The following is a 22,595-nucleotide window of genomic DNA, read 5'->3' as shown; positions in this document are numbered from 1 at the left end:
TTTTTGCCCATTTGAGGAGCTGTTTTTTGTTTCCAGTCTAATATGAGCCAGTGAAGTCCTTTGAAGTCCTTTGGATTAAAGCGCACAAATAAACTTGAGATTTACTTCTTTTTAGATGACCCTTGGTAATAACTCTTTTGCCTTGTTCTGTTGTCTCCTCTACTCGGCTCCGCATGTTCCCAGTTCTTGATGTGGTTTGGTGAAGTCTCCAGTGACTGCAGTAAACCTAATCCTAGCATCACGCTTGCACAATAAGGCCAGTTATAGTCTCAGATAATGCTCCATATGTGCATGTGCACTGTGGCGCAATTGAATTGCATGTTCATGTGCTCATGTAGCATCACACAGGTAAGGATCGATCTCATTAAGACTGATACCATTCTTCATAAGAGCACTTGAACAATTCCTTATCAATTTCCTGTGTGGGAACACAGTAAGCTTGTGCAGATTTTCAGCCTCACTGTTGTATTATCTCCTGTCTGTACGGAGTGTAGAAACTGTGTTTTTTAAGGTTTGCATGTGACTCAGGTGTGCAAAAGCTCTGCACCAATAAGTCTAACAATACACAACAAGGGATCTCACGTCACATGAGGCTCATATGAAAGGAAGAGGGCCACGCACTTGGTCTCATACATGCAAACACATGCCCCAGCTCACAGACACACTCGCACACATATTCATGGTCACTGACGCCATAGACAAAGCATTCCGACAGCACGCACACCAGTGGTCAGCCACGTATTTCCTTTCACTATTGTGTACATGCTTACGCAAATCACACACACACGGAAACTCAAGTTTGCATGCCAGTCTTGAAAGCACCTTTAGTCCAGACCTTTTAGTCTTCTGTTGCTTTGTGCAGCATCTCATGTGAACTTCACTCCACTTTGACTGTGTGAAACTTTGTTCGACCGCCCTCTGTGTTACATATATAACATGTAGTGTCATGCTGCTATATAAGAGGAACAGCTGGGGGTTTACTATAGGCTGCTAAGGGCTGATAATACACGTCTATCTTCAAGTGATCAATCAGTTGTTTCACAATGCATTCAGAGCCACGGCATTACTAACGGCCTTTTTAGAAGTCATAACAGCTATTCATATCACCCAATATTCATTCACTCTGAAAAGCTCTTTCTACATCAGGTAAACACTGAAGAGCTGCAGAGGGCTCGACTGCACTCAGTCCTGTATTTATTTTAAACAGATCAATCATCAATCCTCTGCGATGAAAGTGGCAGCAGACAATGCAAAGCTGCGTGAGAAGAGGACAGAAAAAGTAAGGGGGGGAAAAAAGACCTCTGGACAGAGAGAATAAATGGGCACGTTTATATGGAGAGACGTAGGTGATTAACCTCTTCTGAATGAGATTACTGACATTAGGACTGGCCCATTGCCTTCAGACAGGTGTGTGCAGGTATGCTTGTGTGAGTGAGTGTGTGTGTGTGTGTGTGTGTGTGTGTGTGTGTGTGTGTGTGTGTGTGTGTGTGTGTGTGTGTGTGTGTGTGTATGTAGGTGAGTGTTTTTCCATGCATGACTATGTGCGTAATGGCCCTGCGTATTTTTAGCAAACACTTAAAGTTTTTTTTTCCTGGAAATTGCAGATGGGAATCTACTTTCATCTGCCAGGAAGTCTGACTAAAGAGGTGTACGTGTAAAAAGCTGGACTCAAGGCCAAACACAGTGACCTCAGACTGAGACCACGAGGTGGATTACTAGAAGTGAAAATAAGACAATGAACTACAGACGAGTTACTGAAATACACCCACTTTTACTGCGTTCCATTTGCCTCGGAAGTCGGATGTCGGAGCTGGAAGTGACATCACTCCCGATTTGAATGTGTTCCAAAGGAACATCAGAAAACTAATGAAAAACAGGATTTGTTTGGTAGCAAGATACAGCTACTTATCACTAGCAACACAGCACAATCGAGCCTAGCCCTGCATATGGCTTAGTCAGCTTTGCCAGTCACAAATATATATCAGTAGAAGTCTAGAGTTTTTACAGTTTTACTAATGTTTACATGTACTGCCATCATCTTGGATGAATAAGTGAGGGTGGCGGGGCTGCTCCGACTTTCCGAGTTGGAAGCCTGACTTGGGGGGTAGTGCCAGTTGAGAATTCTGATTGAATGCATCTAGGTACACCTATTCACATGTTCATCAATACAAATATCTAACTGCCTAATCACATGGCAGCAACTACAATGTATTTAGGCATGTAGGTTAAGATCACCTGCTAAAGTTTAAATTGAAAATCAGAAAGGTCAAGAAAGGAACCAAAGACTACCTTTCTTTTAAGCTTAACAGAAGTTTTTGACTTTTTTTTATTTGTGCAGCAGATGTTGCCGCGCCCTCCACCTACTTGCAGCTGAAGAATGTAGACTGAGCAATGCTCCATTTACAACCACATTCAAATCCTCACATTACCTCTGCAACCTACTAAATAAAGATGAGTTTAATGGGTCTCAGATGGAGCTTTTAAGTTTTCATCCAAATTTCACAAATCCTTTTCCATTTATTTCCAGCTTTATCTTGGAAATATTGGGGTGTAGGTCATATTGACTGAGTAGACATGGTCAACATAAGCTGCTGAAAATCAAACCAAGCATTAGAATGGGGAAGAAAAGTGATTTAAGGGACTTTGAACACGGTATATTTCAGAAATGTTTGAGGCTGGCTAGATTAGTGAGTGAAATATATTCTACTGGGATTTTCCCACATAACCATCTCCAGGGTTGAAAAACTGAAAATATGGACAATAATGCCTTGTTGATGCCAAAGGTCAGAGGAGAATGCCCAGGAAGACAACAGTAACTCAAATAAACACTCGTTACAATCAAGGTATGCAAAAGAGCATGCCACAACACATCAAACCTTGAAGCAGATGTGCTACAGCAGCAGAAGACTACAACTGGTGCCACTCATGTCTGGACAACAGAAGCTTAAAAAATAAAACACTCAAATTCTTCTGCAACATTTGGAAAGTAAGGCCAGAATTTGGTATAAACAACATGAAAGTATGATTCCATCCTGCCTTGTATCAATAATTCAGGCTGATGCTGGTGGTGTAATGTTGTGGGTGATTTTCTTGGCACCCTTCAGTCCCCTTAGTACCAGCTCAGCATTGCTTAAATTCCTCATTCTACCTGAGTACTGTTGCTGATCATGTCCATTCTTTCGTGAAGACAGTGTATCCAGCAGGATAATGCACCATTTCACAAACTTCAGCTCATCTCAAACTGGTTTCTTGAACAAGATAATCAGTTCACTGCACTCAAATGACCAACACAGTCACCAGATCTCAATCCTATAGAGCACCTTTGGGATGTGGTTTCACATCATGGATTTGCAGCCAACAAATCTGCAGCAACTGTGTGATGCTATCATGTCAATATGGACCAAAATCCCTAAGGAATGTTTCCAGCTTCCAACACACTGCTTGCTACGTGGACCTGCTAGGGAAAATCACGCCTTTATGATTTCAGATTCCAGCAAGTAAATGAGTGGAAACGCACCACAATTGAGCAGCCTCTATATAACAGAACATCTGAGCTCCATTATATACATTACCGCCCCAACAAAACAGCTCATATAACTAATAATAACTCGTAAAAAAAACCTAAATATGTATCAAATTTTTCTTTTCAAGAGAGGCCATGTGTTAATGATGGAAGTCAGCGTGGACAGTTTACAGGCTCGGGCACAGCTGTGTTTTCACAGCGCTCCTGTACTGAGAGGAAGCACTTGATCATCCGCACACACATACATACACACATAGCCAGAGAGTACAAACAGTGAAAAGTATGCACACATACACACACACACACACACACACACACACACAGGCAAACACTGTTAACAGTACCATTAAGGAACTTTGTTCAACATTAAAAAATGAAGCAAATACTTGTGGGATTTAGTCAGTAATGGCTGCTGTAAAGAAGAGAGCTCTTACAACAGAATTTACAACACATTACTAAGTGCCATGCTTTAAGATGTGCACGGAGAGGAAAGCTACTTTTATTATCGGAGGGGATTGTAAATGTTGGGTGAATATGCTCACTTGTCTGAGCATGTGTCTGCGTTTGTATGAGTGAATAAGCGAGTGTGTGGTCTTACCTCAGCGTCCTGATTCTGCAGACTGTAGGTTCTCTGCAGAGCACGAAGTGATGCCACGCTTAACTCCGATTCCTCCAACAGAAGCTCCAGAAGCATCACTAGCTGGTCCGACGTCAGCTGAGGAGACAACGGTTTATGATATTAATAGCTCTGACTAATCTAGCCAGCCTCATAAAACATATTGAGGCATTATTAAATAATACAAGGGGTGGGAAAACTCACATTTTCCTTACACCAGCAGCTTCAAATTACCAAACTTGCAAAAATTATCAAGACTAGCTGAATCATTTACATGTTGGATCCTGTGCACCCACACATAAGCACATTTGCATTATTTTCCGCGAGTTAGATTTTCTCCTCCGTGAAATGAAAGCTTTGATGAAAAAAAAAAAAATACATCAATAAAAGTCAGGCAATTAATGCCGCCTTTCAAACAGAGGAAATGGTGGAATAATAAAACAGCTGAAGTGGTAATTAAATAAATATGGTAAATCAAGTGAATCTTGTACAGCTGGGAAATATTACAGAATAGGCAAAAGACAGATGAACGGAAAATATTAGGGCAAAGAAATTAAGTTGTCTTTTTTGATATTGTTCTATTGGAGAGAAACTCAGAGGAGCACTGTTCAGGAACACACTTTTGGGCGGGGGGGGGGGGGGGGGGGGGGGCATCTTTGACAACGTTTCTGCTCGTAGGCTGCGAGACTGCAGTGAAATCCCCCACTGTATCAATGTCACAGACTAAAAGGTTTTCAGGAAAAACTAGATGCCTGACTGCTGCTTCCTAATCGTGCATATATTGCTTGTGTTATCCTGAGGTAGACCTGAAGGAAACAATCTATTTTCTTCTTGTGATTGCCATCTTCAGGGACAGTGAGTTTAGATGAGTATTCTGAGGATGGATGTGGGCAACGATATGAGAGAGTGGCTTCCTCCTCCGGAGACAGCTGTGCCCAGCCTTGCTTGCCTCTCTCTTGGATACACCCAGCACTACCGGCCACACTTCTTCTGTGGTCCCAGTCTGGGACACAATTAATGGCTGAAGGCCCCGCAGAGACTAATGTGAAAATAAGTATGAAGTGGCTGTGAGTGTGTGTGTGTGTGTGTGTGTGTGTGTGTGTGTGTGTGTGTGTGTGTGTGTGTGTGTGTGTGTGTGTGTGTGTGTGCGTGCGTGCATGCGCAACTGAGAGAGGCAGGGTGCGTGGAAGTGAAGAGAAAGTGACACAGAGGAGAAAGCTACATTCTGCTCTTTCTGGATACGATTACCTCTTTCTATTGAGGTGAACGCAGCCAGCAAATGCATGATGAATAGCTACATTTGTGCAGTCTGTTGAAAGCTATTTATGGTAAACAACCTCCTTAGTGCTGCTGGGAAATACCTGATCTAAAACCAGGAAGTACTTTAGCATGTACCTGTTGAGGCTGAGGGAATAACACTCAGACTCAAGCTGGAAAACATTCAAATCAAACATTACTATCGCTGCTACACACACACAAATACTGACGATCATCCAGCTCTGTGGAAAATCTGATATCCAGTCTTTCTCTTCACCCTCTATTGACTCTCCTCGCTCCTCATCCCTCCTCCCTCCAATTTGTGAAGGCTGAGTGTTTTCTAAAGTGCCGTCTCCATCTCTAAAGAGTCTCTTTGGGGCCCACCCATGATCCTTCTCACTCTCCTACCCTTCCCTTTAAAAAGTGAGGAGCAAGCTCTTTCTTTGTCTTTCTCTCTCTAACTCTTTCTCTCCTCACATCCCTCTGCGGTGACTGTGAAAGCCTGTTGTGTGTTGTATATATTTGTGTTGCCATGGTGGTAATCAATATGTCTGCAACAGTGTCTCCAAAAGCAAATTCCTGGTCAGTGATGGTACATTACAAACCAACTTACATTGTTATTATTACCCTCACACACGCACGCGCGCACACAGACACTGTACACATTGAAACACGATCGTCTCCCTCATCAGTTGTCATCTCCATGGTGAAGTTACCATCACACCACACCAACACTATCGAGCATACATCAACAAAAACACAAACAAACTAAAATACTTAAGCTACTTTATACTCCTTCTGTCTGTTCTTCAGAGGAGAATACTGCACTTTTTTAAAACCTTATTATGTGCATAATTAGTTAGCCCATGATTACTTGGGTAGGGATCCTTACTTCTACAACTAAAAACTTTAAAACTCCTAAATTCCTAATCAATTCCATACTAAATCCACATTTTTGCCAAGTTCCCTACCTCAAGCATTTTATTTATTTATTCAAATCCTTTTTTTAAAACGGTGGATACTTAATTGGGTGGAAAATTTTTAAAGTTAGAAACAAAAGGAAACTTTTTAAATTACAAGGACTCTTTTAGATGGGGTAGTTACAGAAGAGGATTAGGTCCACTGTTTTTTGGTCATTATTTTTTGGGGGGGACTTATGGGGGAAAAAAGTCATGACCATTTTTTTCCCCCACTGATCCGTCTGTAAAGAAAAAAAAATTAACTGAATGACTTGAATTAAAGCCAGAAAAAAATGACAGGGAACGTTCACTGGTTAAAAAAAGGCTATTTATTTTTCTTCTGTGGGCAGGTATTTATTTGGTCTAAAAGGTTCTGGTTAGTAGGGAACATTTCATATTGGTTTGTGTAATTTAAACCAAAAAAATTCCCACACACCTACGCTGCATTCACGTTGGTGCAACATAAGAAAAAGGTGGGTTGTTTGTGGCTTATACAATTTATCCTGAAGTGTATATTTTGCTTGTATTTGAGGTATGTGGTTGTGTACCGAGTTATTTTAAAACAGGGAAACCAGATTTGCATCGTTTGTCCACATGACTGTGGTCTTTGTGAAAATGTATAAATTTTAAAGATTTGTAAAACCTGTCAATTTCATTCTGGGGTTTGCGATAACCAACAATTATGCAAAAGTAAGACAACAAATTGTCGGTGGATATTTTACATATTGCACTGGTTGAGCAGTGGAAGAAACATGAATATACAGCATTTCTAAGTAGCTTAATAAAAACCCAAAACCTTCTGTGATGTTAAAGTGTTGATACTTTAATAAATGCTGACTTTTTAAATATGAGATATGGGAACCCCTGGTTAAGAGTAGCTACTTGCTCAACTTGCTTTAACTCATTTTCTTTTAAGCCTTGCAGCATCCATCAGCAAACCTGAGAAGCCTGTATCAGGTGGAAATCTGAAGTGAGTGATATAGCACTTATTCACAATGTTGTCTCCTCCTACGCCTGTAGGACTGACTGTACAACTTACATAACATTATGTAAATGTATATAAAAGGTCTCATTAATGTTATCACAATGATGTGATAAATAATAAGAATTTGGTAAGCGTTTAATCCGCTTTTATGTTTCATGTTAAAATATGGATTATGGATTGAGAACTGCTGTACTGCTGGGCTTTTACGAAATTCTGACTTCAGGGCAGCCTGAGCGTGGACATGTGTGTTAGTGGATGAAAGAGAGGAAGAGAAAGACCGGTTGTGGGTAAAAGGTGAACTCTACGGATGAGTACTCCCTTATTAATGGGTAGAGAATGGCACACCAACACAAACAGCTAATAGAAGAAAGCAAACACACACACACACACACTCTCGCTAGGTCATTGGTACCTAACAATAGCACTTAATAGTACAGTGCTGAAAACCCCACTGACGGGGGAAACATATCCCTCTCTAGCGCAATGATTTGTGTGAAAAGTTCACCACACACACACACACACACACACACACACACACACACACACACACACACACACACACACACACACACACACACACACACAGAAGAATTTGACCAAATTAAAGAAGCATTACATTCCCATGCTGTCTGTTAAAATTAAGGAATGTCAGGAGGGACACAGTTCACAGTCGCTCCCTCTCAGATGCACAAACGCACACATTCATCCACATACACAATGACACACGCACCCAGGTGAGCGCATGTATGCGCAAATATACACTGTTTGCCTCAGTGACTGACAGCTCAATGAGACACAGGATATGATATCCACCCCAAACTATAAATGAAATAAGGTATATATTGCCTTGTGTGTAGGTGCGAGTGTGTGTGTATATATACAGTTGTGTGCATGTATTCCTATAAGAGCGGGAAGAGTTGGAGAAAATTAGAGTTTGAGAGTAATTGAGAGTCAAAAGAAAGAAGCAGCTACATTTTGTGTGCGTGTGTGTCAGTACATACGTGTGGGTGTATAGGACTATGGGACTTGTATTAGTCATACTACTGCTGCGGTGTAACACATTTGCACAGCACAAAATCACGTGAAGCTCAACAGAAGCTTTATTGTGGGATTTCTATCCTTAATACTGATCACCATAAGGAGCGATAACGAGGGGCAGCTGACTCCACTGCATCTCCTTCTTTAAAATTGTGAAAAACTAAACAAAAATAATGATTTTTTTTTCTTTTAAGAAAAGGTAAATCTTAAATCCTTTCTGTGCCTATCTAACAATCCATCACTTGTTCAGCATTTCCATGGCAACAGGACTCTTGTTCTGTACAGTACATAGGACAGCGAGCCCATGTCAATTTTCTGCAGCCTTTATGCATGCACAAATAGATTCAAAACATTAATATAACCTTTACATCTTCTGTGTTAAATCAGGTCAGGATCTCTACCTCTTTTATTCTCCTTAGCTCAAGCAGCCAATCACCATTTACAATCACATTACTGCAATAACCTCAAGTAACCCCTGGTGGGTGAATCATCCCTGCTTTCGCCCACGTTTCTGCTTTCTGATTTGAATTTTTAAAAATGCTTCTATTTCTATATCCTTTTTTTTTTTAGCACTTTATTATTTGGTGTGTTTTTTGCTTCCACTCCATTATAAGACGCGTGCAACCAATTACAACTGTAAATAAAAATAAAAAGGGGAATGACGACAGCAACGGTTACAGGAAACAAAGGCAAACAACAGAAAGGAGACGACAGACAAAACAGACGTCCTACATCCTGAATTACTTTATACTAAAATTAAAGCCTGCAAAACGGAAAAAATGTGGTAGATCAAATCATCTCAAGCTATGTAAACAAATAAAAAATCAGTTATAGCCAGGCACTACTGAAAAGTTGTTCCTTTTTTGTTTCCGTTTTGTTGTAATTCCTCTATGAAGTTATCTTTCAAGGCTAAACTAACTATTGTTGATAGGGTACGGATTATAACTAACACTTTTTACAGATTGTGTTGTTTCTTGTCAAATCTTGTGTAGTAAGAGTATCAGTTTAGGAGTACTGATATTCTTTTTCTAACTGCAACTTTACTATAATGCTCAGCATATCTTCTAACTCTTCCTGGTTGGACAGATATGTTGTTCATAACACATATTGCACAATAAACCTGTCCAACCAGGTATCCGACCTCCTCTGATGCCCTTCTGTTTCTTTTGTCCCTATATGGCTCACTCCCACTACAGTGGAAACCTCCTCACATCTAGGGGAAAAAAAATGGTGATTGCATTGAATTTTTTTCGCATTTGGAACCGCTTTTAATTGCAAGGAAATTGCACAGGTTGCCTGGTAGGAGGCAACCAATCTCCAAACGATTGTGGTTTGACTGACTGTAATTACTTTCAGACAGATTGGCGAAGGTTTTCAAATAACTGCCGTCTAAAACAGATTGCCAGCACGTCACAATAAATCTGAGTCTGTTTGTGCTGCAGAGACTCTTTGTAATAAGGGACTCAAATGGTTGCCAGTTGGTTGCGTTCTGATTATTTCTGTTTCAAATTTATGAAGTTTGGGCAGAATTTAAGCTGCTCCTTTGAATTTCTGTGTATGTAAACAGCAAGGAATTTACAATAGTTGGCAAAAGATAGAATTTTTCCATCTATTGCCTTCAATTTATCAAAGTTAATTACAATATTAAAATAAACTGCACGTTAGACACATGTACGTTCATTAGAATTAATATATGTCATTAACATTTTATCACCATCTTGATGTACCCAAGTTGCTTTGAAACTGGCAACTGACTGCGAGTAATTGCAGACCCGATCACTGTCTTCGAAGCAACCATTTGCAAGTTTACTGCACACGGTTGCAACCAATGTTTTTCCTAGCGAGACTGTAGAAATAAGGGATTATGGAGGGAATTTTCCCCATTCTTAAGTTAAAGAAGGACAGCAATGGATTTCCAGCAGACTGCAAGATACTTCTGATTTTCACTAATGTTTCTCAGTTAATAGCAACATTATCACAAACTGCGTGTAATTGCCAACCCATTAAGCAGAAATTTATAGCAGACTGATTCTGTCTCATTGCCGTTGACCACAAATTCTTGAAGACTTGCTCCCCGCTCTGGGGGGTGTTCCATATCCTCAACATAAAGAAAGTTGTGTGATGTGAAGATCATAAAGTCTCTTAAATCAAATTTCTGACTTGTGATTTTGTCCCATATTAAATAAAGTTTGATCTGAACTAACACAAATGCTTTCTTTTCCTCCATTACTTCCCCTCAGTTCCGTCCCTACCTACCTCAGTACCACAGGGGAGAATGTGCTGCTTGTTCAGTCACATTGCATTATGGGGGTTGGAGACATTGACTAACTGTGACATTATAAAACCAAACTGTGATTTCTAAGAGGCCATTGAATCATGTGTATGCATGCACGTGCGTGTGTGATGCCATTCAGCCGCTCGGCTGCCTTTTATGTCTGTCTGACCGCAGGCTCGTAAAAACACATTCTGGCACCAGCAGCTAAAGGCCTCAACCCACGACTCAGGTACTAAGGTTTCACTCTTTCTTTTACTCAGATCACCTCCCTTTCTTTCTCCCTCTGCCTCTGTCTCCATGACTGTCTGCTCCCTGTCTCCATACCAACTGCCTTTCACTCTTTCTTTCAGAGCTCCAAACTATGTGTCTGGCTCCTTCAATTAAAGCTCCTCCTTGCTTCTTTTATCTCTTTTTGCCTATTTTTTTTAACAGTTGATTTAAAGGCCCAAATGTACATCTGCTCAAACCATAGTGGCAGGACTGAGCTTGATAGAGGAACAGTACACCAAGCAGCTGTTAAAGTTCTCTCAACAGACATGACAGCATAAACAGCATCACACACACTTACACTATTAATTAGCTCGTAACTGCTCTATACAGCTGCACGAAATTAAAATGTGCAGGAGAAAAAAAACATAAAAAAAACAGGGCAGATGGCCGAGAATAAAATACTAATCAAAAGGCAAGAAAATAACCAAAACCAAATAATTTGAAAGAAACTTTCTATGTCTTGGGTACTTTTTGGAACGTTTTCAACCGCTTCTCTGAAATCTCTGAACCGCTGCTTTACTTTAACTGTTTAATCAGTTTTTGCTTCTCAATGTGTACTCCTACCGACTCTTACTACCTTCCCCAGAAAGAAACGTTTTATTTAATTGTAACATCACATGATCACTTATTAGCAAAAGGTCCCTGTTACACAATAGTGGTAAGTCTGTGCTGGTGTGGAACAAGTGTGGGAGACTTTAGCTGAAGGTGCAGCAATATTGAGATGACCCTATAAATATGATAAGTGGCTCGAGAAAAATAAATTCATTCACTGTGAGGATATAATACTGCAATCTTGTGGGTTCACAAGGTCCAAAAAGACATTACAAAAGGGTCTGATGACATAGGTTTTGTAAAGCAATTTTGGGTAATGGATTGAAGTCCACACACACACGCACAGGAGATACTAAAAGGTTATCTATGAGTCACATGCTGCCCTTTCAACTTGTGCAATGGAGCCATCCTCTATTCTATCATCTCCTCAAATGATGTCACACCTGCTGTTGCTACAGCATGGTGATGATCTCACAGATAGTGCCGGTCACAGACTGATGACCTCGGTGATGACCTACAACTGTGCCTGTCTATCTGTAATTTAATCATTAATATCCCTCATTCTTTGTCTTTCCAAATTGGAAACCAGCCTAATCAAAAAACCGGAATAGCTACAGATGCTGGAATGAGGCAGTATATATGCATGCGTTTGTGTGAGTTACTGTTGCAATCGTTCAGGGGGTCAAAACATATAGAGGGCTTTTGAGGGACAGATATAGGGGAAGAAGCTTTATCCTCACAGTACAATAGCTGCTGAAATCAATTATTTTGTTCATTTATCTCCCTACACAAATATGGGCTGACAGCACGCAAAGGGTCAGGGATATTCACCGTTGTGAGAACGAGAATGAAAAGCTCATTTAGAAAACAAACAAGCCTATGTGCCGAAATTAGGTTCTCTCAGTCAAATGTGCTGGAATCAATTTTGAGGGCGTATACAAAGAGCAGCTTTATTATACACTCTGCACTCAGCCTGTGTTCTCGACCCTAAATCCCCAACGTTTAACCCAGCTTATGTACATACATGATTATGTAAATGAATCACTTTTCAAGTATGTTTAATCAGCAGCTTGCTGTTAGGGTGGGTAGCTGCCTGTCCCCCCCCCCCCCCCCCCCCACCCCCTTCGTCTTCTTTCTTGGCCTCAAGTTCACAATCTCAGGCCAATCAAAAAGCAGCATGAGGTCACAACGGGGTTGCGACTGACGGGTTAAGCTTAAAAACCACACACAGTGGACCTGTAAGTAGGGAGGGACTCAGTGGGGAATCAGCAGCACATGCACCAACAACATAAAAAAGAAAACACCTGCACAAAATGAGTGTGCAAGTATACACAAGCATGCATTGAGGTGTGTACTTTGCTGCTCTTTAGATGGTTTTCCATCTCTGCCTCAGCACTTTGTTCTTTCTTTGTGCGCTGCAGAAGGTGGGGCGTTTGTTATGTAAAATTCTATGTTCCTGCAATTTGGCACTGATGATGAAGGCAATTAAGATGTTTTCTCTCCTACTCATCACCACCCTGACTCATACTTATTCACACATGCACACACCTCCAAAACAGGGAGAAGTTTAATTAATCTCTGGCACTTTGTGCTTTGACGCAAGCTGCAAATCTAACTGTCTCCAGTGGATGCCTCCCTCTTACTGTTCCTCCTCCTCCCACAATCCTCTGTTTAAGTTCTGATGGACAGAGAAACAACTCCTCAAACAATTCAGACCTGGCTTCTTTCTTATCAGCACAACCTTTTTTTTTTCTTCTTTTTTCTCTTCAATTTTGCAAAGCTCAATTCCCCTGTGGGACAGTCCTTACTACCTAGTGTGCTACTGCTAATCTGGGAAGGCAGAGAAAGGCAATAGCCTACTCCCCAGTGTGCCACAAGAATTACATTTCTCAGAAGGTTATAACAAGCAACCTTAGCTCCAACGCACCTACAAGCAGGTGCCCCAAACAACTAGTCACAGTTACAACAGGAGACCGAATCCAGGTCTCGGTGGTGGCTGCTGAGTGTGTTGCCCCTGCACCACCCGTATGCCTTTGAAAGAGAGAGGCCTTTCAAACAGAGCAAGAACAAAAGGACCGCTGTTTGTGTGTTAGGGGGGGGGGGGGATTCTGTAGCAATTGTACAACAGTGACACAACCAAACAGCTGGACGTCAGCTTAGACAAAGAGAGAGGTGAGGAGAAAGGGATTGTGGAGAACAGAGGCATATAGGCTTTTTTGTGCAGCTACACAAGGACAAAGTGATGGGAGACAAACTCTTATGAAAGCAGACAGAGCATAAGCCTGATGATAGTCTATATTTTTATCACCAAATCCAATGACAATACCAACATAACTTTGAGTTGATCCTTTCAACTAATGTTTTATGCATATCCAAAGCCAGATAATTCTTTCAAATCAGTGCAACAGATTTCTGCAACTTAAAACAGAGCTCTACAAACTATTTTATCCCTGTCTAAATAATTCGAGTGGATCTACAAGTTAAAATACATGCCTGTCAGACACCTAGAAGTCACAGTGAATTCTTCAGAGACACACACATACACAGCAGATTTTTCCTTTAATATGTAAATTCCAATAACAAGGTTGTTAAATTATACACAATTTGAATATAAACATTTACTCGTGCTGGCAGTTCACAAAAAAGCCTTAAACTTACCAAATAAGAGCTGATGTCAACTTTATCTGATACCAGCACTTATTAAGTAAGTGTCTTGCAACTTTTTTGATTTAATCATCAACATGCTAGATTTTAGCTGAAGCATTTGATTCGTCCCAGATGCTCGACACAAATACAATTCAAATACCTCACAAATTTCAAACTGCACTCTCTTTAAAGGCATTAAGTATAAATGCATGAATTGTGACAAAGGCTGGAAATAGCCTCAGTTTAATTTCCTTATCTCATTTGTTTTAGCACTATACTTGGAGGGTGAGAGCAGCCTATGGGGTGTGGTTAAATATTACCACCGGGGTAGTATTTATAAAAAAATAAAATAAAATCCATTTTCATATAATGGATTTGGCAGATAAATATCAGTGGTGGTTTCTGTTCTAAATTATAATAATTACAGGGGTTAACAGGGCACAGTAACAAAAGCAAATGGGTCAAAGCACTTTTGTCGGCTTGTGCAACAGAGTTCCACCACGCCATTTTGGATGTGGTTAGGTTTCTAAATGTCAGCATACACAGTGAAGGCAAAAGCATGCACACAAACCCACACTGGCAGATAGGACTCTACTCAAGCTAGGTTTACTCAGATGACAACAATAATAAGGGTAAAACACAAACATGCATCAGCAATGACCTCCAGTTTGGAGTGACAGCATCAACTCTTGTTGAAAGATACACTGAGAAATCTAGATTAAAAACAGGATAGGGGAAAGGAAAACATAGTGGAAAAGAAAACACAGTGGGCGATAAATGGGAGGTGTCTGCCAGACATAGTCAAAAACAAAGGAGCGGCAGCAGTGAGGCTAATGTTGCCAGACCAATCAAAAGGAAAGGTCATGTTCAGGAAGAGACTGTATGAATCCTCTTGTGGCTCAAAGTTTAAGTCTCAGTGTGTCTTTTTGTTTGTGTGCGAGCTGAGAAACTTGCCTGTGGCTTGCCTGTGTATCTGTGTGTATGTGTGGAGTATACTGCATATGCGTGTTGTCTCATGAGTGAACTCTGGGCTTGGTAGGTTGAAGCAGTCTGAGCTGACAGAGGTATGTGGGATGGACTAAACCCAGATATCTGCTGCCCAGACAGACAGACAGACACACACAGCTGTGGAGTCATGCGCATCCACAAAGAGCCAGATACACACACGCACACATACAGACACAAAAGGGGGAAAAGATATTAGAGAATGAAGGAAGACGCAACAGAAAGAGGAGAGATTAACTTACACAACAACCCGTCTTTTTTCCTATTATGATATCACACTCAGCTTTGCAATATATGACAGACTGGGAGAGGAATATTTATCTGTATCTGACTGTAAATACTAGACAGTACAAGAGCATTGAAAAGATTCAAACTGTGAGTCCTGTCATCCCCCGGCAGGGTTTTTTTGGTACCTTGACATGTCAACAAAATTATTGTTTTGTTTTTGAGTATTTTTCTTCTACTGTTTTATTGCATTTATTACTTCTTAACAGGGCAAGAATCGACGGTGTCTGTGACATTTTGTTATGAGAACATTTCAAGAGCTAAAACCAGACCTAAAAATGTCCATAATTCCCAGCAGGCCCCTTGTTCCAAATTCTTAATTGTGATGATCTTCAGCTTTTCCTTGTCCTGTGTGAATGAAATATTTTTAAAACTGTGGGTTAGGCAAAATTAACAGATAGAAGACACCCTGGTTTTTTTTGTTTTTTTTTTGTTTTTTACAATTCTATAAACCACATGATTTATTGGAAAAACCTGACTCATATTTCAGAAAATGAGTGGTTTGAAAATACATATTTAATCTGTCTCCACTGATGAGCAGTTAAACCACTAGCAGGTGAAGTGAATAACATTGATTATCTTGTTACGATGAAATGTTCTTGATGTTACTTTGAGACGTACCACCCAGCACAACATTGCTCCAGACCAACCATGCACTTCCATGGTAACGACACTCCCCAATGGCAGCAGCCATCCTAACGGGACAATCCAACCAGCTACCACACACAACGGCGAACACAACAAAGAGCACAAAGCACGGACCCAACCAACAAACGCCCCAGACTCCAATCCAATCCTGGTGCCAGACACTTAACGGAGACCCCACAGAGGTCCAGTACCTCAATGGGTCTCAAAGGGGGGCCATAAAATTTGTAAAACGGGGGTTTCTGGCAACAAGCCTCTTAGTGAAGTCACAGTTAGGTGATGGATCTATCTCTGCTTCTCAAACAGTTTTAAAATGTCTCTAACGTTAAAGGAAAGCCAATGCGGCCATTAGCACATACACCCACTCACATGGAGTGAATAAGCGTAACCCCAACAAATGAAGAACAGGGGATTATGAGCCAGGGTTTCTCTCACACTGCACCCGCACATCAGACACTTAGTGTCAAATATTTGAGTAATATTATTGCACTCATTCACAGGGATTTCTGTAATCATTGGATCTAGTAGCATACAGCTGACATTACTTTGTGTACATGTGTGAATGTTTGTGTGTGAGCAGTTTTTTTTTCTTAACGCCACTAAATGTGTCGGGGATGCCCGGAGGCGCTGTAGTCTCCCCAGTCATTACCAGGAAAGACAGATGTTGTAGCACTCATCACTCTGCGTTCATATGCGCACACACAGACACACAAACACCACATTGCGCGCTGTTTCCTAAACGATGAAAACAGCGAGGTGACGCCTAAATCAGATTTTATGCGAAAAGCATTGATTCATTTCCCACCATTAAAAAGCTACTTCCATTTTACAGCCCAGCCCAATATTAAACATGACTCTACACTAAATGTCCGGCTGAAGTGTCGCCAGCTTTAACATCGCGACCTCTGCGCTACACTGCGTTTTATAGCACTGCATTATACTCAAATGTCTACATTTGTGTTTGAACAGACTCCAAAATGAACGATGGGGATCTGTGCCAGTGACAAAGTGTGGTGCTCTGTTTCTACGTATTGTGGCAGACATATTCAGAAGGCTGATCTCTCTCGCTTCGTCTGTCCCTGATGTGTTTTCCATGTGTGCTGGAAAGACAAACACAGCTGCACTTTAATGACACTCAAATGCTTCAGGGATTCAGAATGCATGTGTATGTGTGTGTGTGTACTTTTTTTTGCTTTTGACCACTTCAGTGAAAAGCCTATTGGAGCTACTCTCGTTGTATACAACTACTCTTTACGCCAACCCCACTCTTCTTCAGCAAAACTCTTTGCCTTCTCGTATATTTCTATATTTGTGTGTCCGTGAGTGTGCATGTGTCCGCGTACGTCAATATTTATGCAAACCAAATTGAATTTGAGACCTTAAGGTGAGGACACATTTGGAAAGTTTGAACATTTTGGCTCATCCTCAGTTTCTGACATGTATTTAAAAGGTTTTTTGAAGGTTAAGATCTGGTTTTAAATGGATTGGGATTAAGCTTTTAGCTGCAAGTTGTACAAGGCTAGAGGATGCACACAAAGACAGTATTACTAATGTGTGTGTGTATGGACAGGTGCACATAAACACCCATTTGCAGTGGTATCTCTGAGCAGCAACAACCGGCATAAAACAGCTTGTCAACATCGTCAGCCCTGACTGCTGATCTCTATATGCCCTACGCCTTTACTGTTAATCAACTTCACACACACACACACACACACACACACACACACACACACACACACACACACACACACACACACACACACACACACACACACACACACACACACACACACATCACATACACGAATGCACAAACACAGATGGTGGGGAACTCCGGATAAGACGAGGGCGCCAGTGAGCTTCAAATGACCCCGAAAACAGAAACGCAGCTGAATGATAAATGGGACAAATAGGCACTGGCACTCTATCCCTCTCACTTTCATTCTGTCTCTGCCCTCATTAACGCAACACAAATGGAGCCATCTCCACTTCGCCCGACTCTAAACATAAGTCTTCCCCATCACTAACACTTGCAACCTTGATAAATTTTAATTATCTCCTCTCACTTTATTTTTGTCTAGCTTTTTGCTATCTGTCACTAGGAAAAACTATTTTCAGCATGACTGCAGGAGAAAGTGGAAAACTGGGTGTAACTTTTACAGACTTTGCGTGTCATTTCATACAGTAATATCCAATTATGCTGCACCGTGAGTTAAACTCATTATAGGAAGCATTTACTGGATTTATGGATTATGACATCAGGTCTGTCATGAAACTACTTCATCCCTGACTATTTATTCATTGAATTAAGCACAAACTAGACTGAGAAGTTTCCACGGAAGGTCACGGTGGATCAACAGCTTATTGATGCAAAGCAATTGTGAGAGAACAGTGAATCAAAGAGCAGTTGTTTGCTGCTGATCCCTCAATTCCCACACAATCTGTCCTTCCTGGTCAGCACTTTGCACAACAGATACTGCAGAAGATGACAAAGCTGCAAAGATACTTTTATTGATCTGTTGTTTTGCTCGTGCTCCATTGTCTCAACATGTCCTGGACTCACCCTCACTCCCTATCTGTAGCTACATTATATGTGCCATTGTGTCTTTCAGGTGGTTAATGTGTTATTTGTATATGTTGAGCAGACAGTAAATGACTCTGTGTGCTCATACTTCTCTACAGTTTCTGGAAACTGAAAACTAAAAGCTCAGAGTGGGGGAGAATAAAGTCCATATATCTGCCCATTCTATCTCATGTTTATTTAATTTCTGGCTACTTATCATTGTTCAGTCACACATAGATTAGATATACAGGTGTACAGTGTTTGTGCATTTTGTGAAATATGTAAATATGTAGTGCCAAAGACTCACATGGCTAGAAAAAACTCTTTAGAGGGTATCTCCATTTCTATCAACACAAGTTCAAATAGTGTAACGCAAAAGACGCATTACTAACAGCATAAGAGAATAAATGGATGCAGATGATAAAACACAGCTAATAAGCAAAGATAATACCCTCTGGTTTGCAGGCACCTATCTCACTACACCCACAAAGCTCTGCACTGTGGAGATGGTTTGCTATGGTTCAGTAACTGAAAATCACATGTAAAAGTTCAAGAAAATAAAGCTTAAAATAAATAAGTGATTATGACTGAACCCACTGAAGAGAAATACAAGAATTTTGTTTTTCATATTAAACACTTTGTGTATGAAACTTCAAATTCACACCGCATCCTTATTTAAACTCTGCCTCCCGCCTCCCTGAACTCTTTATCTAACACCCAAGAGTCCAGACAATCTGTACATCATATTTACAAAAGAATCTAAGCTTTGACCTCAGTAACACAGGCCTGGAGACCACCAGTTTAAAGGGAAAATGTTGTATTGTTCAAACAGTTCTGAGTTGGTACTGCCAGTTACTGTAATGAGATGCATTGCTAAAGCTCCATTCATGCAGGCCTAGAGAACGGTGAGTGGCAGCCACCAACGTGTGGCTGTCACTAGTGTGAAACTGGTAGCAAAGAGGTAAAGGATGCTGCACAGAAAACATCCTCATGACTGCTTTGGTTGGTAGCAGATTGCTATGATGCAAGTCAGAAATGGAGAAGGTTCACTGACAAAGTAAAAGTTTTAAAACTTCTAAATATAAAAACTTGTGTGTTGTTATTGCAGCAGTAAGACACAGCTCTTACTTTAAAGGTGAAAGGTCTCCATTTGTGGTTTACGTCGCACTCCCGAGTTTCACTACTACTTGGGAAGTAAACGGCAAGTGTTTGCAGACAAGTCAACGTCCAACCACATGCGACTGCAGCTAGCAATCAAAGTGATCACAATGTGGTTTTTTGGTCTGCCACCCTCTTTGTGACCTGGCATCAGCCAGCAGCCACTCGCAAACTATAACAATCTATAATTTGAACAAAACCTCAGCCTTCAACCTCCCATCACACCAACACTGACTATAACATGATTGTTCAATAAGAAAAGTCTAAAATTTAAAAAAGTAGAACTAATCATCATAAAATCACAACCAAAGCCGAAGGTCATTTTTTATTCAATGTATTATCGAAAAGGAAGGATGCAATGTTTTCCAAAAACTCACATGTGCTCCTGTGTGTATTAAAAGCTTCATCGGGATTTTATTTAAAAACAGTGGGCTGCCCGCTTTCGTGTAATGGGCTGTTACACGAAAGCGGACAGAGCCAGAAAGCAGCCCTTCGCTGATCCCCAGTTGGTGATGACGAAGAAACACACACACACACACACACATGCACATACACTTTCCCACCCTGATGTGAAGTCTGGCCGGAAACAGCCATTTCCCTGAATGTTCCCATCTCTCCTTCGGCATACTCCCTCATCCCTGATTCATTGCCAATAAATCACAGAGAGAAAGACACACACAGAAAGAGTGAGACAGAGTTAGAAAGGGGGGAAAAAAAGACTGATATAAAGAGTAAAGGAAAAGGCCGAATAAACCAGGAGTGAAGCACACTGGAGACTGGAAAACAAAAACGAGGGAAAACCAGATGTGTCCTTGTCAACAGTACACAGGGGCGGAGTTCAGATCGCCAATTATGGCTGAGTGCAATTTGAAACAGTGACGTCTTATTGAAGAAAACAGCAACACAGATGCCATGAAAAACACCATTACTAAACGGATATGCTTTATTTCATGGCTACTGGTCAAACTCTAAACAACGGCAAGAAGAGGAAGACAGATTCAGAAGGAGAGAAAAATAAATACAAGGCTTTCGGGCATACGTGCGTCTCGGACTTCCTTCTTAAGACTTTCCTGCAATTTTTACACATGCAGACGCAAAACATTTAAGTCTTTGTTTGCAAAACATGGGCTAAGGATTAAATTCTGTCTGTCTTTTATGTGGGAACATCTCCCACTCCTCAGCTATGTTTACAATAATCAAAGTCATGAAGAAGTACCAAATAACACTGATTGAAACTATTTCCACATTGCTCTCTCTCGTGTTTCCCATCTGCTAATTACAGAAGCCCACTATGAAAGGGTAATGTGCACCACCTGCAAACCCCACCCAACTGAAGAGGCTTTTGATCATGGCCTTCCAATTGTTTACTCTCCAACAGGGGCCCCTGTTATAACCACAACTACTTCCCCTGTCGAACCAACATCAATCAACATCGCACCTCATTACAACACAAGAGATTTCAGTCACCACTCAAACTCAGTTCATTTATTCACGGGTTTAAATTGTCTCCTAAAATAGAAGCCAACATATATGTCCTTGCGGCATTCCAGAGCTGCAAGGTACGTTTAGTAACTGCTGTAGAGCAAACGGAAGTAGAATTAAATTTCCACACTGGACATGCGTATCTTTAAAATTTTAACCTAGAAGGCATGCAGTATAAAGTTAAAGTTATCAATAATTTCTCACAAAATATATAAGCTGCAGCTGCTGAATATTGTGATAATGCCAGCCCGTGTGACAACGTCTAAGTCAACCGCCCTGCTTCTGTTTCAAGAGGGTACACTTTAACCATCGAAGTGCTGTTGCAAGACAGGATGTTCTTCTAAACCTGTTGTTGTTGACATTTCCATGGCAACAAACACAAACTTGATGATGCGTGTTTCCATAGTAACTCGTGTCATTAACCAGGAAGATGCACACTGGCGTGTAGGTGCAAATGAGGTGACGGAGTGACACTGAGATGGAAGCTGATTCATTGTCAGCGTATTCTGCTGCGTCTGTGGCCCAGAGAAAGATGTCCCTGTTCTTACATTATCGCTCTGAGCCTGCAGAGACTCTGTGTTTATAATCATATGGCAAACCGTGCAATAAATACTACAAGGCTAAAAATCTTTTTGTGTGGGTGAAAGCATGGTGAAAATGTGGAATCATACAATCTAAATGAAATGATTAGAAGTCCTCGGTTAATTATGACTAAAATTACAATGTTTGGGACAATAAAATCTCATTGATCTCATTGACAGAAGACTCGTGCATGCTTACATTCACAAAGGTTTGCAGTTTGGAATTAAAAATAGTGTGGTCTAAAACAATTTCAGCTGGAACGAAAAGAATTCAGGATTACACAATTTCCAGATATGTTTATCTGGAGAAGGAGCTATGTAAACATGCTCTATATACAGAACCTTATCACATCTGCGCTAAATACAGCAGGACAAACTGAACTAATACACTGCATTCAAGTACAAAAGTACCTTAAAAAAGCCTAAAGTGTGGAGGTTGTTTACTTGATCAACATTAGCAATATTAAACACCCAGATTTTAATTTAACCCCATTATAGGAGTTTTAAAATGTTATTGTAACTCGCCTGCCATTAAACCCACAAGAAATTTCCACAAGCCACTTTTTCCATGCAGTTCCATACAGCTAACAAGGCTGCACTGAGGTTTTAGGATAAGCTTTGGTCTGTTACGATGCCCACTGACCATTTCCCAGCTATTTAACATGGAAGCTAGTTGATGATAAAGTACCATCAATTACAAATTACTAACTGCACAATCAGAACAGGCAAGCAGATTTTTGCCAAACTAGTTG

The 22,595-nt window shown here is 40.7% G+C and overlaps 1 protein-coding gene across 4 annotated transcripts in view; it reads right to left on the bottom strand.

The window, feature by feature from the left end:
• Positions 1 to 22,595, bottom strand: part of aopep (aminopeptidase O (putative)) — a 91,754-nt gene that overhangs the window by 13,827 nt on the left and 55,332 nt on the right. For all 4 annotated transcript variants that reach the window (XM_085425814.1, XM_085425816.1, XM_085425817.1 and 1 more), the window contains one exon: positions 4,122 to 4,238. In XM_085425814.1, the coding sequence (XP_085281940.1) occupies positions 4,122 to 4,238 (117 nt within the window). The remainder of the gene's footprint in view (positions 1 to 4,121; positions 4,239 to 22,595) is intronic.

This window comes from Rhamphochromis longiceps, linkage group LG12 (assembly GCF_057381845.1).
Source record: "Rhamphochromis longiceps isolate RC_006_pf linkage group LG12, R_longiceps_female_GT1.1, whole genome shotgun sequence".
NCBI lineage: Eukaryota > Metazoa > Chordata > Actinopteri > Cichliformes > Cichlidae > Rhamphochromis > Rhamphochromis longiceps.
Note: the sequence above shows the minus strand (reverse complement) of the source record. Positions and strands in the feature narration are given on the sequence as shown.